This window comes from Rhinatrema bivittatum, chromosome 5, assembly GCF_901001135.1.
Source record: "Rhinatrema bivittatum chromosome 5, aRhiBiv1.1, whole genome shotgun sequence".
In the NCBI taxonomy this organism is placed as follows: domain Eukaryota; kingdom Metazoa; phylum Chordata; class Amphibia; order Gymnophiona; family Rhinatrematidae; genus Rhinatrema; species Rhinatrema bivittatum.
In genome coordinates, this window is record NC_042619.1 from 62229854 (window position 1) to 62244790 (window position 14937).

Sequence of the window (14937 nt, forward strand, 5' to 3'; positions counted from 1 at the left end):
ATTTGTTTTCACTCAACGCACAATTAAGCTCTGGAATTTGTTGCCAGAGGATGTGGTTAGTGCAGTTAGTATAGCTGGGTTCAAAAAAGGTTTGGATAAGTTCTTGGAGGAGAAGTCCATTAACTGTTATTAATCAAGTTTACTTAGGGAATAGCCACTGCTATTAATTGCATCAGTAGCATGGGATCTTCTTAGTGTTTGGGTAATTGCCAGGTTCTTGTGGCCTGGTTTGGCCTCTGTTGGAAACAGGATGCTGGGCTTGATGGGCCCTTGGTCTGACCCAGCATGGCAATTTCTTATGTTCTTATGTTCTTAATTAGTTAAATATAAAAAATTGCCAATCCTCATATTTTATTGGCACTTTAGAGGCTTTCAAGTGGAATGAGATACAAATAAATGCCGCATAGTGTGTTAACATTAAAGATTAATGAGAAATTTGGAGTCCTTTAACGAGCTAAGTCCTTGTAATTCAGATTGATCCTTCTGTAGATAAAGGATAAAAAGGACTGAGCATTACTCAGAATAAGCTGTCCTTTCCTGTAAACAATGGAAAAGGAAATAATATAATCCAGCAGGTGCTAAAAATCCTATATAACATTTTGAAAAATTGTTGACAGGAAAACTATGGTGGTACATGCTCATAAATAATAAAGCCTGATAAGCTCTAATTATTCAAATAAAGCTTCTATATTGCAATCCCTGATTGTGAATATATATATATCTGGAAACCATTTTCGTTGAGTCTTAGGATAATTGAAGAACTCACTAAGCTGATAAAAATATTTGTGAGAGAAAAAGCAGGAGAGAGTGTGAGTGCATGCAAGATTGTATGAGTGTATCATTGCTACAAACTCTACTTGTGAAATATATTTTCTGAATGCTGCAGCTCCCTCTCAGTAATTTAGATAGGGGCTTGAATTATTCTTTATTTTATGCAACTAGAGTTTGACTACTAAGACGTCCAGACACACATTCAGCTTACACCTAGGATACAGAAGACAATTTTATGAAAGGGAGTTAGTTTTTTTTAGTTTTATAGTTGTTAATAAGTTCTTAATAAAGATGGTGGGGTCAAGAGAAAAAGAGGATTACAGTTAATGCACTCCAACAACACCCCCTAGCATAGCTATCAAATCCTCAAAAGCTACTCATCATCCTGGTGTTCCTGTTTCTCCCTTCTCAATCTTCATGCTCTAGCTGCAACCCCTAGCAGCTGCTTCGAGGTATTTACAAACCAAGTGCACCAACTGTCAGTAATAGAGACTGAGATACACACTAGACATAAAACATATTTATAAAAATACTTACCTGAATCCATGGTTCACAGAGAGAAGTCTTCTCTGTCTCTTCTACAAAAGAAAAATAAATACAAGGAATCAATTTTCAATTGAAAGACTAAAATACCATACATAGCAGTACTAAACAATGTAGAAACACAAAAGTTATACTTATCTATTGAAAATTCTTTACATGTTATTGGGAACCGGTTCCTGTCATATGGTAGTTGCTGTAGTATTCTGTGTCCTGTAAGTAATATAGAAAGGCAATAACATACATATACTACTGAATATTTGTATTTTATATTTGATTGTTGATGATTTCAACTATTTAATGTTAGATTTATAATAATCGTTTACATATGTCAAGATCAAAGCCAAACTTCATCCACATCTGCCGGTTAAGTTCTTAATAAAAATATAACTTTTTTTAAAACAGAAAATTCTTATTGCACTATTATTTTTATTTTATAAATTATTTTGTTGTGACTCTCGTGTGATACACATGAAGAACTGTATTAATTAATAAAGAGGATTCCTTTTTAGCCTAATGCTCTCGAGCTTCCCACGTGACCGTCCTAAATAGCTGTTTTCCACACAAGTGATTTACATTATGTACATCAGGAGTGCTGAAGATGTCAGGATGGTCCGTCTCACTCACTCTCTGTGGCAGTCCCAGCTATCCAACTCAAGGGTCTGGTCACGGTCATGGCTCGGCATGGAGGGCAGCCAGCTGTACGTTCAGTTTATAAGCGACAGATTGACATGTTACCCAGTTCCAAGGTGGCAATTCCAGAACACTTAACAGATGGCTCTGTGAGTTGTAGGGAGTCGGGAACAAATGTAAACTTGGCCTACAAAAGCTCATGCAAGGTTGCAAGGATGATTCAGCAGGAAGTCCAAAGCTGGCAGAGAAGAGCTGGACTGAGTGGGAAGCTTCAGTCCTTTGTCCTGGTTGACCTTTTTAGGCTGTTTCTGGCTCTCATCAGGATTGCATGCATATGCATAGGATCCAAAAGCCAATAACGTGGTTGGATATTACCACAATCCAGTGATATCGGATTTGTGGGTTTCTGATTCTGCTTCTTCACCTAGATGATGTGTGCTGGAAGACATTTGGTCAGCTGATTAAATACAAAGTTTTTTCAAGACCACAGAGCAGCAAGTTTTTTTATGTCCAGCTGTACCAGCTAAATTGCAAGGTGAAGATAGATTGTTCCACATGAGGAATAATAGTAGGTTTTTATCTCAGTTCAGTCTGATTGGCATCCATTTTAAATCTGCAGGAGTCAACATGTGTTACTCAGCTTCCATTTTAGTTTGGTTTATAGTTGCACACACTCCTTTCCAGAGTGACTAGCTAATCTCTACAGTGGTCAAATTGGCTACAACCAAGCAATTGTAACATTTATACAGGTGTGAAAGACTAATTCTAAACTATAAAAATAATACACTCCAAGTAGAATTCAGATTGCAGTCTGAATGCAATCAAAAAGGAGAAGAAAAACATTTTAATGTAGATTAAATGTGTATTTATTTATTTATTTATTTTTAATTTTTTATATACCGAGGTTCTTATAGAGACTACAAATCACTCCGGTTTACAAATAACAATAAACTGCCCAACAGAGATAAGGGGCTTTACATAGAACAGTGGCAAATATGTAACAATATAACTGGATGACAATATAACATAATGATAATAAATATTAAAGATTAACATTGTAATTAATAAAATTGTGTAATATAATCTGTATAATTTAACTATTTAACTTGGATATAGTGACATATTAACCATGCCAGCTGTAAATAATAAGATAAAATGAGTTTTTGAATTTTTGAACTTAGATATTGTAGTCCAGTTGCAGAGGAAAATATAAATAATAAAATAAGACGAATTTTTAAAACTCAAAGATTGTAGTCCAGTTGCAGAGACCTGAAGGTATGACTTGGTACGGTGATAGCATACCAATAGCGATATAATATTTCAGTGTAATAGCGATATAATATTTCAGTGTGTAATTTTGTTCTAAACAGTTATCCTTCTTACGTATTTTAAAGTCTTAGCCATCATGTGTGGGTTTTCCCGCATTCCTGAGGCATATAATTTATTCAAATGTTTTCTACGCTGCATTTACCCAAAATTGCTGTGATACCAAAATAAAACTAGTCAAAATACAATGTAAATCACAAAAATGATTGAATTATAATTAAGGTATACGAAAAGAATCAGATAATGATATAAAAGATATTTAGCATTGCCCTGACAGTGGTCATTTTGAGAAAAATGTCTTAGCTCGCTTGGCAAAGCTTTCTGTTGTGACCAGTGTGGTCTGGGGAATAGCCACATGTTTGCCAGAGCAGACAATGAGAACATGAGAATGTGTTTTGTTTGTTAGAGCACAATTCTTGATGGCTTAGTGTGACTGGGGATGCTGTATTCAAAGAAACCATGATAATTTTTTAATAGAAAACAGTTTCCCTAGAGATTATTCTATACTAAGAATGAATAAACTGAGTTGTGTTGACTCAAGGAGGAACTTGGTTCTGGCACTTGCCGGAATAAATGTGATAGATTGTGTGATAATTTTTTCATTAAATCACTGTGTCAGATTCCATACAAAGGCATCATGTTCTTTTAATTGCATGCAAATGTAATTATATACAGGGATCATGCTGTTCTACCACTCTTTAAGGTCGTAAGTGGATTACAGTGGTGATATAGGATATTTTTTTGTTCTCTCTGACATGAGAGGTTTTTATCAGTGCTAGTAAAATACAGAAACTAAATTAATGAAGGAACTGGGACATTTACCGTATGTTAAAACACCACGGCAGCTAGGAATATTTACCTTGGAGAGAGAAAGGCTGACAGATAATATGATTATGGTCTATAAGTACTTGAAAGTTCAATATGTGGATTGTTAGATCATATGTTTGCATTAGCTAATACAGAAAATACATGATGACATAATCTGATGCTTATAATAAGAAAATATTACTTTTTTGGCTGGAATAACTCTTTATGATATAGTTTGCTTATTATAGAATAGCCCTTACCAAAAAAAAAAATCCATATTGGGACAGTTGGTGCTAAAGCAGACTGGTTCTGACATTTCACCATGATTCATATTTAATTAAATTGACATCTTGAAAATGGTCATCAAGCCCTTGGACCCACGGTCCTTTCTCATTCTTTGTCTTTCTACTGCTTTCCAACTATGTTTTAGAAAGGGATATCCAGTTCATAGTCAATGTTGGTCAAGGCGTCGTTCCATTTTTCTGTCCCCCATCTCTAAGATATTTGCAGGTTCCACTTGCTCATCAAGAGCTATTGGGTAAATCTCCAGGATTAAAATCCTTCTGCATCACTCTTTTTCCATCAGGAACTGTCCCTGCAGTTTGCAGTATGCAAAACTCCTTGCTGCATCGGGTGTATAGTTTGTGCACAAAAAATATGCACACAACTGCAGGTAAAACTGTGCATGCTGCTGAGTGCACCTTATCACAGCAGTTAGTAAAACAGGCTTTGTAGGCTTCCTCCATTGTGTACTCTACCATCCTGAGTAGCTGAACATATAAGATCCCATTTTTAATTTACATCTAGTACCCCTCTTCTTCTTTCTCTCCCATTTCCATCTAGAAATTCCCACAATAATCCAAGCAGCTACCAACACTGTCATAGCTGTTAATGCTATCCGAACATCCGTCATCCTAGGTCTCTGAGCCTCTCAGGAAAGGGCAAGTTTTTTACCATAGATAAGCAGGCTGAATTAGCCATGCTGTCTGGCAGCCTGGTGTGGGAACTTCTCTCAGAATGTTGAAAGAGAGAGACGTGCTCCTGCATTCCTGCGTGGTGCCTTCCCATGCGACTTCCTGCCTCGCCTCAGTTTTTTGTTTCACTGCGCAGCAATGGTCACAGGTGCCTCTCTCTCTCTCTCCATCTTGCCTCTATCCCTTCTCCTTCCACTTTGCTTACGCGAACCCACAACTGCCCTTTTCAGTGCCACCATGGTTCTCAAGACTCCGGGGTTCAAATTCTGTGGTTGCGGAAAGATCATGTTCATCACGGATGGGCACAAAGTTTGCTACATCTGTCTGGGCCCAGAACATGATCAGACATCATGCCAGGACTGCGGCAGAATGTCTCCTCGGACCCGACGACAGCAAGCAGCCAAATTGGCAGAACTTAGGAGGATGGACAATTCGGGCTCATACGCCCCTTCACAAAGATCAGTACAGTCATCACTGGGATGAGAACTCAAGAGACCAAACGTGCCTCCTCCCTTCAGCCTTCGTCCAGTAAGTCACAAAGAGCCAGATCCCCGAAAGATTGGGCCGCAGACCTCAACCAACACTGTTAGATCCTATGCCCAAGGCTGCATCGCGCGCCGATCCACCTACATCGGATGCATCAGGGACGACGACCTCGGCTGAGGTCCGGCATGCTGCTGAAATATCGATGCAGCATGCTGCTCCATACAAGCACGAGACAGAGCATCGGTCGAAGCATAAAGGGAGTGCGTTGATCCCAGAGGCGCCGAAGCGAAGTACCAAGCCATCGACGCACACAGCACCGGGGCCTTTTATGATGCACTCAACGCGGTCGACCTTGAAAAACATTCCCCACTCATGACCGGCACCAGGGAAGGCCAAATCAAAGACCTGCCATTTGTCCTCGATGCACTCAACTCATCAGCGCTGTGAGTCTCATGACTCGATGAAAAAGACAGTTCCCCACACTAAAACCTCTCCACTCTCAGATGTGGACTTGGGACCTTCTGACGTGGATACCCCTCGCACTTCCAATTGCTTTCCATCTTCAGCTTCAGCAGACCAGCAGCTTTTCCAGCAGGGGAGGAGGTTGTGAAACCAAGTCTAGTCGGATGAGGACACCCGTGACACGAATCACTTGGACCAAGTCACCGACCAGGTCAGACTGCCAGATTCCCCTTTGGTGGACAGGGGGCAGCCCCTCCTACCAAAAAGAGGAGGAAATCCACTTCCAGAGTCCTGTCGCTTCATACGGCCGCGTTGCAGTCTGTCACAGATTACGGGAATCCTGCAGGCTTTTTTCGATACCATGGTGTCCACCAGCCTAAGTGTACCTTTTCTAGCCTCTCTGCGGAATGCATCACATCTTCTCCTGATCAGTTCTCGAGTGAGGAACCAGTGGACCCATTGCAGCCACCAGATATACTCAACCCCCCATGCCCTCCTCTCGCAGAGGAACCGGTATCTTCCTTGCCACCATCTCCCAGTGTTATTATTTGGTGTGGTTGTGGACCCCTGGATCATAGTGAGGAGTTGGCTCCATCCACAGGGAAGAGCCTTGTGGGGACTCACTACGGCACGCTCTAGCCTCAATAGACAGACAACAGTAATAGAGTTTATTAAGCAAGAAGGTAGGTATCCATGGGCATAGTCTGGAGTGAAGTGGTGTGAAGCTAGTCCTCCTGGTAGTGGTCCACAGAGCAGGATATGCCAGGGCAGCTCCTCTGGAGTGGAGCTGCTTCTTAGATGTGATCCGGTAGTGGCCCGCAGCGTGGGTTACGCCATGAATCAGATGGAGATGAGAGAGAAGCACTTGTAGCAGAGGAGCAGAAAAGACAAAAGCACTCACTTAGTAGAGATGAGGCAGGTAACACAGAGCACTCGGTAGTGGTATGGGGTACGCCGGAGGTCTTGTCACTAAGGTGGTAGATGATGGTACTCACAGACAGAAGTAGTAGTTTCTTGCAGACGAGATGGCCCTCCGAGGAACAGATAACCAGAGCACAATAGGCCCCCGAGGAGCGGAATACCTTAAGTCCAATCTCAGTAGTCAGGAACAAGTACTGCAAAGAGAAGATCTCCATAGGAGTGGAATCAGATAAGACAGAAGTCCTTGCTAACTCACTGGATGTCAGGAAGCGTAGGGTTTACGTACCTCTTGGGTGACGTCACAAGTGAGAACGCCCAGAGGTTCCCGTCTTGATGGAAATAAGAGAGAGGCTGATGCGCGCATGCGCCCTAGGTAACTCCATCATCAAGATGGCGTCCAGGATCACCCATGCCGTCCCGGGGACACCAGGGAGAGCGGTGTTTGCAGACTAAGGCCAAAAGACTCCTTGAAATCACTGGAGCAGGCAAAAGACAGGTGAGCAACAGAGGTCGCAGCCGTCTGCAACCGACGGGCTCAACACCCAGATCCATCACAGGCGCATACCTTTGGACCCTCTGGAGTCCTTGTCTCCATCAGAAGACCTGTCATATTCAAGGTTCATAGGGAAGGTGGTGGTGATGCAGAACCTGGAAACCAAGAAACTACAATACCCCAAGGATGAGGTTCATGGCTTGTTGAAAATCTTTGATGTCCCAATGGAGCTAACAGCCCTAACTTTGCATTCGGTCCTTGACGGCGTCATGGACAAAACTTGGAATTCCCCTTTCTCAGTGCTACCTGCTTCGAGAAAGACGGACCTCAAGTTTCATATGTGAAAATTGGCCCACTCTACGGCCCAGTACAACTGCCACATGTATCCGTGGTGGTGGAGTCCACCATGAAGTAGGCCCGTAAGACTAGACTGTACTCCAACACCCCTCCAGGCAAAGACAATTGCTACCTTAACAACTTTGGGAAGGTGTTCCATGGATCGATGTTGAATGTGAAGATAAAACATCAATTTTATGTCACCAAGTATCTCTACGAATGCCTTCAAACCCTGAAATCTGACGAGGAGGGGGCAGGTGACCAGACATAGAGACGAGGCAATACAGATATGGAAGAGGGGCTTTGTTATCTCTTATGTACCATCTATGAGGGGACATCAGCAGCGGCCATTGCCACCAGACGAATCGCCTGGCTACACGCGAGCACCATACATAGATGTTCTCGAAAAACTAGCGGATATACCCAGCAAGGGAGATAGCTTGTTTGGTGACAAGCTCAGGGAGACAATATCTCAGCTAAAAGAACAGAGTGTGGCAGTTTCCTTGCTCAGTTCCCTGTCTCACCAACCACCACTAAAGCGCTTCTATCCTGTCTTCTGGAAGCCCTATTATCCCAGGCAGTCATATCGACCTTTCTCGTCGTGTAAGCCTCCTCAGTATCCACCTCAACGACCGCTACCACAGCAGGCGCAACTGAGGACTAGAGGCTGTGCTCTATGCACATAGATGCCAGTGCAAACTGGAGGACAAAAGCTTCAGTCTTTTTGAAACCAACCAGGCCACAGCTACAGGAAGTGGTGGGGGGACGTTTCACTTCATTCATCAGAGCTTGGGCTCAAATCAGTCCTAGCCCCCACTACCACACTTAGTTCCATTCTCCAGAACAGGGCCAGAGATCCCCCTCCTTGTGAAGGAAGTTCAAATTCTCCTCCACCAATAGGCCGTTCAAGAGATTCCTCCACATCAGTGGCTCCAAGGATTCTATTCCCAATACTTCCTTATTCCCAAAAAGAGTAGGGGTTTAAGACCGATTCTGGACTTGCAAGCCCTCAGTTGCTTTCTTCGGCAGGAGAAGTTCAAGATGACTTCTCTGAAATCCATTCTGCCGTTTCTGCAACCCAACGATTGGATGTGTTCCCTAGACCTCAAAGATGCTTATGCCCACATACCAGTGCACCCCTCTTCCTGGCACTTCCTTTGTTTCTGAGTCAACAATGACCATTACCAATACAAGGTCCTACCGTTCAGCCTCTCCTCAGCACCCAGAGTGTTCACCAAGGTACCTAGCAGTAGCTATGGCCCATCTACAGCAACAGGGAATTAAACTCTTCCCCTATCTTGACGACTGGCTAATTGTCAACCCAGTGGGGACATTCTATGTACCAATCAGCTCCAGACCATAACTTGCCTGAAACAATTAGGTTTCATTATCAACTTTGGGAAATCTCACCTGGAACCTGCCCAGTCCCTACAATTTATCGGCACCACTATAAACACACGGCTATGCAGAGCTTTCCTCCCGAAGGAAAGGATATCAACCTTCCAGTTGCTCACCTCCACTCTGAAGTGCCTTCAGCACCCCACAGCACATCAAGTACTCACATTACTAGGACACGCGCCCCCTGCAATACAATCTAAAATCCCAGAGGTTCCAACCCATATCCACATCAGTGACTCTCACCTCTCCAGTGTTGTAAGATATGGACTGGTGGCTCCAACCCGGTGTTCTCCAATCCGGAGCACCCTTCTGACCTTCACCTCATCAGATTGTCCTAACCATGGATGATTCCACTAAAGGATGGGAGGTCCATCTCCTTCAATTAAAAACTCAAGGACTCTTAGTCCCCAGCGGAGAAATGACTTCCAATCAATCTTCTGGAACAGTGAGCTATTTGCTCACTGTTATTTGCTGTTGGCTACCTACCTGCCCAATATATGAAACTGTTATTTGCTGTTGGCTACCTACCTGCCCAATATATGAAACACCAAAGCAGATCGACTAAGCAGGATCTTCCACCCCCACGGGAGATATCAGCCTCCCTCTTTCATCGATGGGGGCTTCTAACAGTAGATCTCTTCCACCGATCGTAACACATAGTTACTGAGGTTCTGCTACCTATTCCCCAGTGCTGACTGAATAGTTCAAGACGCCTTCCAGCTGCGCTGGGAGGGATCTCTGATGTATGTGTTCCCTCCGATTCCACTCATAGGCAAAGTGCTACATAAAAGCATGACAGAGGAATCTGACTTGATCCTCATAGCGCCGGCATGGCCCAGACATGGTACACCTCTTGGTACAAAACCCAATTTCCCTACCATGCTGGATGGATCTCCTCACTCAAGAGGATGGTATGCTGCTTCATCCCATGCTAGACTCCCTTCATTTGACAGCATGGAGATTGAAAGGGACGTACTAAGCCATCTCCCTATTTCTCTGGAAATATAGAATATTATCATCTCTTCCCGTAGGCCATCCACAAAGAGGAATTTTGTGGCAAAATGGTCTTGTTTCCACCACTGGTGTGTATTGGTGTCCCTGGATCCTTTCGACTCCTTGCTAGAGCAATTTCTGCAGTACCTTCACTCGCTATACGTCTCAGATCTGGCCATCTTTTCCATCAGAGTGCAATTCTGTGCTATTGCAGCCTATCACCCGGCTGGCCATGGGATCTCCTTTCTACACCATCTAATTTCACGTTTCATGAAAGGAGCCTTAAGACTACGCCCTCTGGTAGCGAAGCCGGCAGTTCCTTGGGATTTAAATGTCGTCCTTGAGGCATTAATGCACCCTCTGTTTGAACAGATGGAGACATCCTCCTTGAGGTTCCTCACCTGGAGCATACTGTTTTTGGTAGCAATAACCTCAGCACAGAGGGTGAGTGAGCTTTAAGTGCTGGTGCACTTCGCCCCCTACCTCCAATTCTTTCATGACAAAGTCACTCTTCGTTCGCATCCGTCCTTTCTCCCGAAGGTGGTCTTGGTATTCCATCTTATCCAGACTATATCCTTACCTCGACCACATTCTTCCAGTTGGGAATCTTTACTCCATACTTTGAATTGTAAACAGGCATTGGCATACTATAAGAAACGGCCTAGTATGCCCAACTGTCATTCACAGCTCTTCCTTTTCTACAATCCGAATGCTCCTGGAGTCCCTGTAACCAAACGCATGCTAGCGAGCTGGTTGACCCAATGCATCCATTTTTGCTACTCTACGCACTCGAAGGTTCTGACTTCAAAAGTAAAGGCTCATCAACTTCGGGCTGTAACCACTTCCATTGCGCACTTGCAACAGGTTCCAATTCAGGACATTTGCAGGGAGCAACGTGGGTTTCCTTGCATACCTTCACGTCTCACTACTGCCTCCATCAACACGCTAGTGCCAACATTTCTGTGGGACAACAAATTCTACATTATGATACCAAGTCCTAAGACTGTCCACCATTTGTTGGGATATGCTGCACAGAGAATTCCATTCAGATACGAGCATCTACAACCTACCTGCTTGGAGGTGCACTTGTGCTTTGTTCCCTAGCTAGGGACTCTCAGACAACATGGCTAATTCAGCCTGCTTATCTGTGGGAGAAAAGCAAGTTTGCTTACTGAAAATGGTGTTTTCCGTAGATAGCAGGATGAATTAGCCATGCATTCCCACCCACCTATCTCTCTGCTTGCTCTAACTTTCTGGCGATTACCGCTGCTATACTTTCTTACGAACTGAGGCGAGGCAGTCAGTTGTGCAGGAAGGCACCGCAAAGGCATGCAGGAGCACGTCTCTCTCTTTCAACGTTCTGAGAGAAGTTCCCGCATCAGGCGGCCAGGGGGCGCTCCCAGACTGCAAGGCTAATTTATCCCGCTATCCATGGAAAGCATTTTTTATGGTAAGCAAACTTGCTTTAAGAATTGAAAGTATGTCTTTTCTATCAAGCTATGAATATGACAAGAGCATTAATCAAGTGAAAGGAAAGAGGAAGACTGTTTTAGATTATTAGAGTAGAGAAGGGAAAATTATTTTCAAAAACACTGAATAAAATAGGTTATAGTAGTGCTGAAGTAGTAACAGTAATAGAAGTAATTACAAGGGTATGATGATGATGATGATGAGACTTCCATTCCCAGCAGAACCCCTAACTGTAATGTTGCACAGTGAAACAAGCCTTAACATCAGGTTAATGTTATGCGAGTAATAGTAGCATTTCATGGGGGGGATATCATGGCGTGTTGTGGTTGTGAAGCAAAGTGGTAACTTTACAGCGTTACCATTGGTACAGACTCTTCTAGTTCTTATGGGTTGTGATTCTCTCCCAGTGCAAATCAGATGTATAGCTCTCCTATTCTGAAAACTTGTCATCAGCCCTCCACCAGCACAAAACATGCACAGTTTATTGGGCATTTCTAAATATTTCATATTTTTAAATCTGTGTTAAACATTACTAGATGGAGAATAGCTTATTAAATTATGTGCATGCAGGGTTAAAAGGCTTGTGGGTCATTATATGTATGTTTTTATAGAAAGCAGAGTCCAAGGTGGAGACCTTGCATTATGTGTTATATTTCAGTGATGTTTTCTTTGCCGTGCCAAGTCTTGAATGCCTCACAGGAAAGTGTTTAAGAAATAAGTGCTATATGATAAAAGGGACTTCTACCTGAATTTCCATAATAATTATGTACCTTCTGTTTCAGGCAGATATCCAGATTGATAAAGAGCACCAGAATTTCTATGATGCATCTCTGGAATATGTTTTTAAAGTTCAAGTGGTACAAGAAAAAAAGAAGTTTGAGTTTGTCGAGCCGGTAAGATTTTATTTTTCCTTATTGCATAATTTTTAGGCTTTATTTTTTTTCTATTGGGGACGCCTTTTCTCTATTTTCACCCTTAGTATTCTCTGTTTTCCCCTCTTCCTCTTCCATACACCCCCTTACAGCTGGCCATGCCGAGTGACTCGGGGAACTTTTGCTTGCCCTGGGCTTAGAGGTAGGATTGCCAACTGGCTCCAGCCGTCTTTCCTCTCTGAGCCTGAGTGAAGACCAGTATGGCACACCCAGGCCTGGCTGGCTCCAAAGCTACAGCACTTAGCACTGAACTGTGTATGTCTGTATTCTGTGTGTGCAGTTTAAAGATCACTTCAATCTTTCTGCTTAAGGTCAAACGAAAAGTCTGAAGATGGCCCCTTTTTGCTCTTTTGTTGAGATTAAAAACATATACAATATTGGGAGGAAGGAGTGCAGGGCAGGGTTAATGCCCTTCCACCAAATCTTGCAGGGGAAGCAATAACATTAGGACTTTGGCTAGAGCAGGAGAATTAAGCCTCTTGTTAACTCCACACAGACAAAACCAAAAAAAACCGACACCTAATTTTAAGGCTACTTTACACCCACAGGGCCGGATATTAAGAGTTACACATGGGCGTAGATTTGTGCACACTACCCAGCGCGCACAAATCTACGCCCGATTTTATAACATGCAAGCGTAGCTGCGTGCATGTTATAAAATCCAGGGTCGGCGCGCGCAAGGGGGTGCACAATTGTGCAACTTGCGTGCGCCGAGCCGCGCAGCCTTCCTCCGTTCCCTCCGAGGCCATGCCGAAATCGAGCAGCCTCAGAGGGAACTTTCCTTCCGCCCCCCTCCCCACCTTCCCCTCCCGTCCCCTACCTAACCCGCCCCCAGCCCTTCCTAAAACCCCCACTTACCTTTAACTTCGAAGTTGTGCCTGCCTCTGGGCAGGCGTAGGTTGCACGTGCCGGCCAGCGGCCGGCCCGCAATCCCGGGCACAGCGGCAAATGGTCACTGTGCCTGGAGGCTCCAGCCCCGCCCCGCCCCCTTTTTCAAGTCCCGAGACATATGCGCGTCCCGGGGCTTGCGTGCATTGTTGGGCTTATGCAAAATAAGCTCTGCGCACGCAGGAGCGGCTTCTTGGGGTTACGCGAGTAACCCTTTGAAAATCCTCCCCACGGTGCATAGTATATATAGGACTCGTATTAACCTGCAGAAAAGTGATTGAGCTGGCAAACGTTTCAATTGTATTAATACAATAATTGAATTAAAGCAGAAGCATGTTTTTGTAATATGAATTTTGTAAGAAGTCAAATTGAAGTAGCAAAATGAGATTCATTAAACATCTTTTATAATTATGTGGCCATTGTAGACAGACTGGCGGGTCTATGGAACTGCATTAATATATTCATTTCTGAAAGTCTAAATTTCACATCAGCTATGAAGGGAAAAAGCAGCATATTTGGAACTAACTGCAATTTCTGAATATCTTCTAATTCTTATGTCTACATTAAAGTGCAATAGCTTTTCCTAAAATGTTCCTCATTAATTTTAGAGCAAAATTTAGAAGATTTTACAGATCCATATTAGGTATGCAAGTGAGCTGCTCCATGGTGAGACCGCACCTTGAATACTGTGTACAATTCTGGTCACCGCATCTCAAAAAAGATATAATTGCGATGGAGAAGGTACAGAGAAGGGCTACCAAAATGATAAGGGGAATGGAACAACTCCCCTATGAGGAAAGACTAAAGAGGTTAGGACTTTTCAGCTTGGAGAAGAGACGACTGAGGGGGGATATGATAGAGGTGTTTAAAATCATGAGAGGTCTAGAACGGGTAGATGTGAATCGGTTATTTACTCTTTCGGATAGTAGAAAGACTAGGGGACACTCCATGAAGTTAGCATGGGGCACATTTAAAACTAATCGGAGAAAGTTCTTTTTTACTCAACGCACAATTAAACTCTGGAATTTGTTGCCAGAGAATGTGGTTCGTGCAGTTAGTATAGCTGTGTTTAAAAAAGGATTGGATAAGTTCTTGGAGGAGAAGTCCATTACCTGCTATTAAGTTCACTTAGAGAATAGCCACTGCCATTAGCAATGGTAACATGGAATAGACTTAGTTTTTGGGTACTTGCCAGGTTCTTATGGCCTGGATTGGCCACTGTTGGAAACAGGATGCTGGGCTTGATGGACCCTTGGTCTGACCCAGTATGGCATTTTCTTATGTTCTTATGTTCTTACCAGGATAACTTTAGCTGAATGCTGAGTGGGACAAGTCCTCCACTGAGTATTTTTTGGCTAAAGTTATTCAGGTAACTTTATCCGAATAACTTTAGCCATCCATCTGTCTATACATGAATAAAGTTTCTGGTAAAGTTTCCTGGATAAATTTAAACCTAAACCAGCTATAATTCAAAATTTAGCCAATAAATAAAAAATAAACAACCCAC

The 14937-nt window shown here is 43.2% G+C and overlaps 1 protein-coding gene across 3 annotated transcripts in view; it reads left to right on the top strand.

The window, feature by feature from the left end:
- Positions 1-14937, top strand: part of ARHGAP42 (Rho GTPase activating protein 42) — a 605600-nt gene that overhangs the window by 401079 nt on the left and 189584 nt on the right. For all 3 annotated transcript variants that reach the window (XM_029602393.1, XM_029602394.1, XM_029602395.1), the window contains one exon: positions 12393-12503. In XM_029602393.1, coding sequence (XP_029458253.1) covers positions 12393-12503 — 111 coding nt within the window. The remainder of the gene's footprint in view (positions 1-12392; positions 12504-14937) is intronic.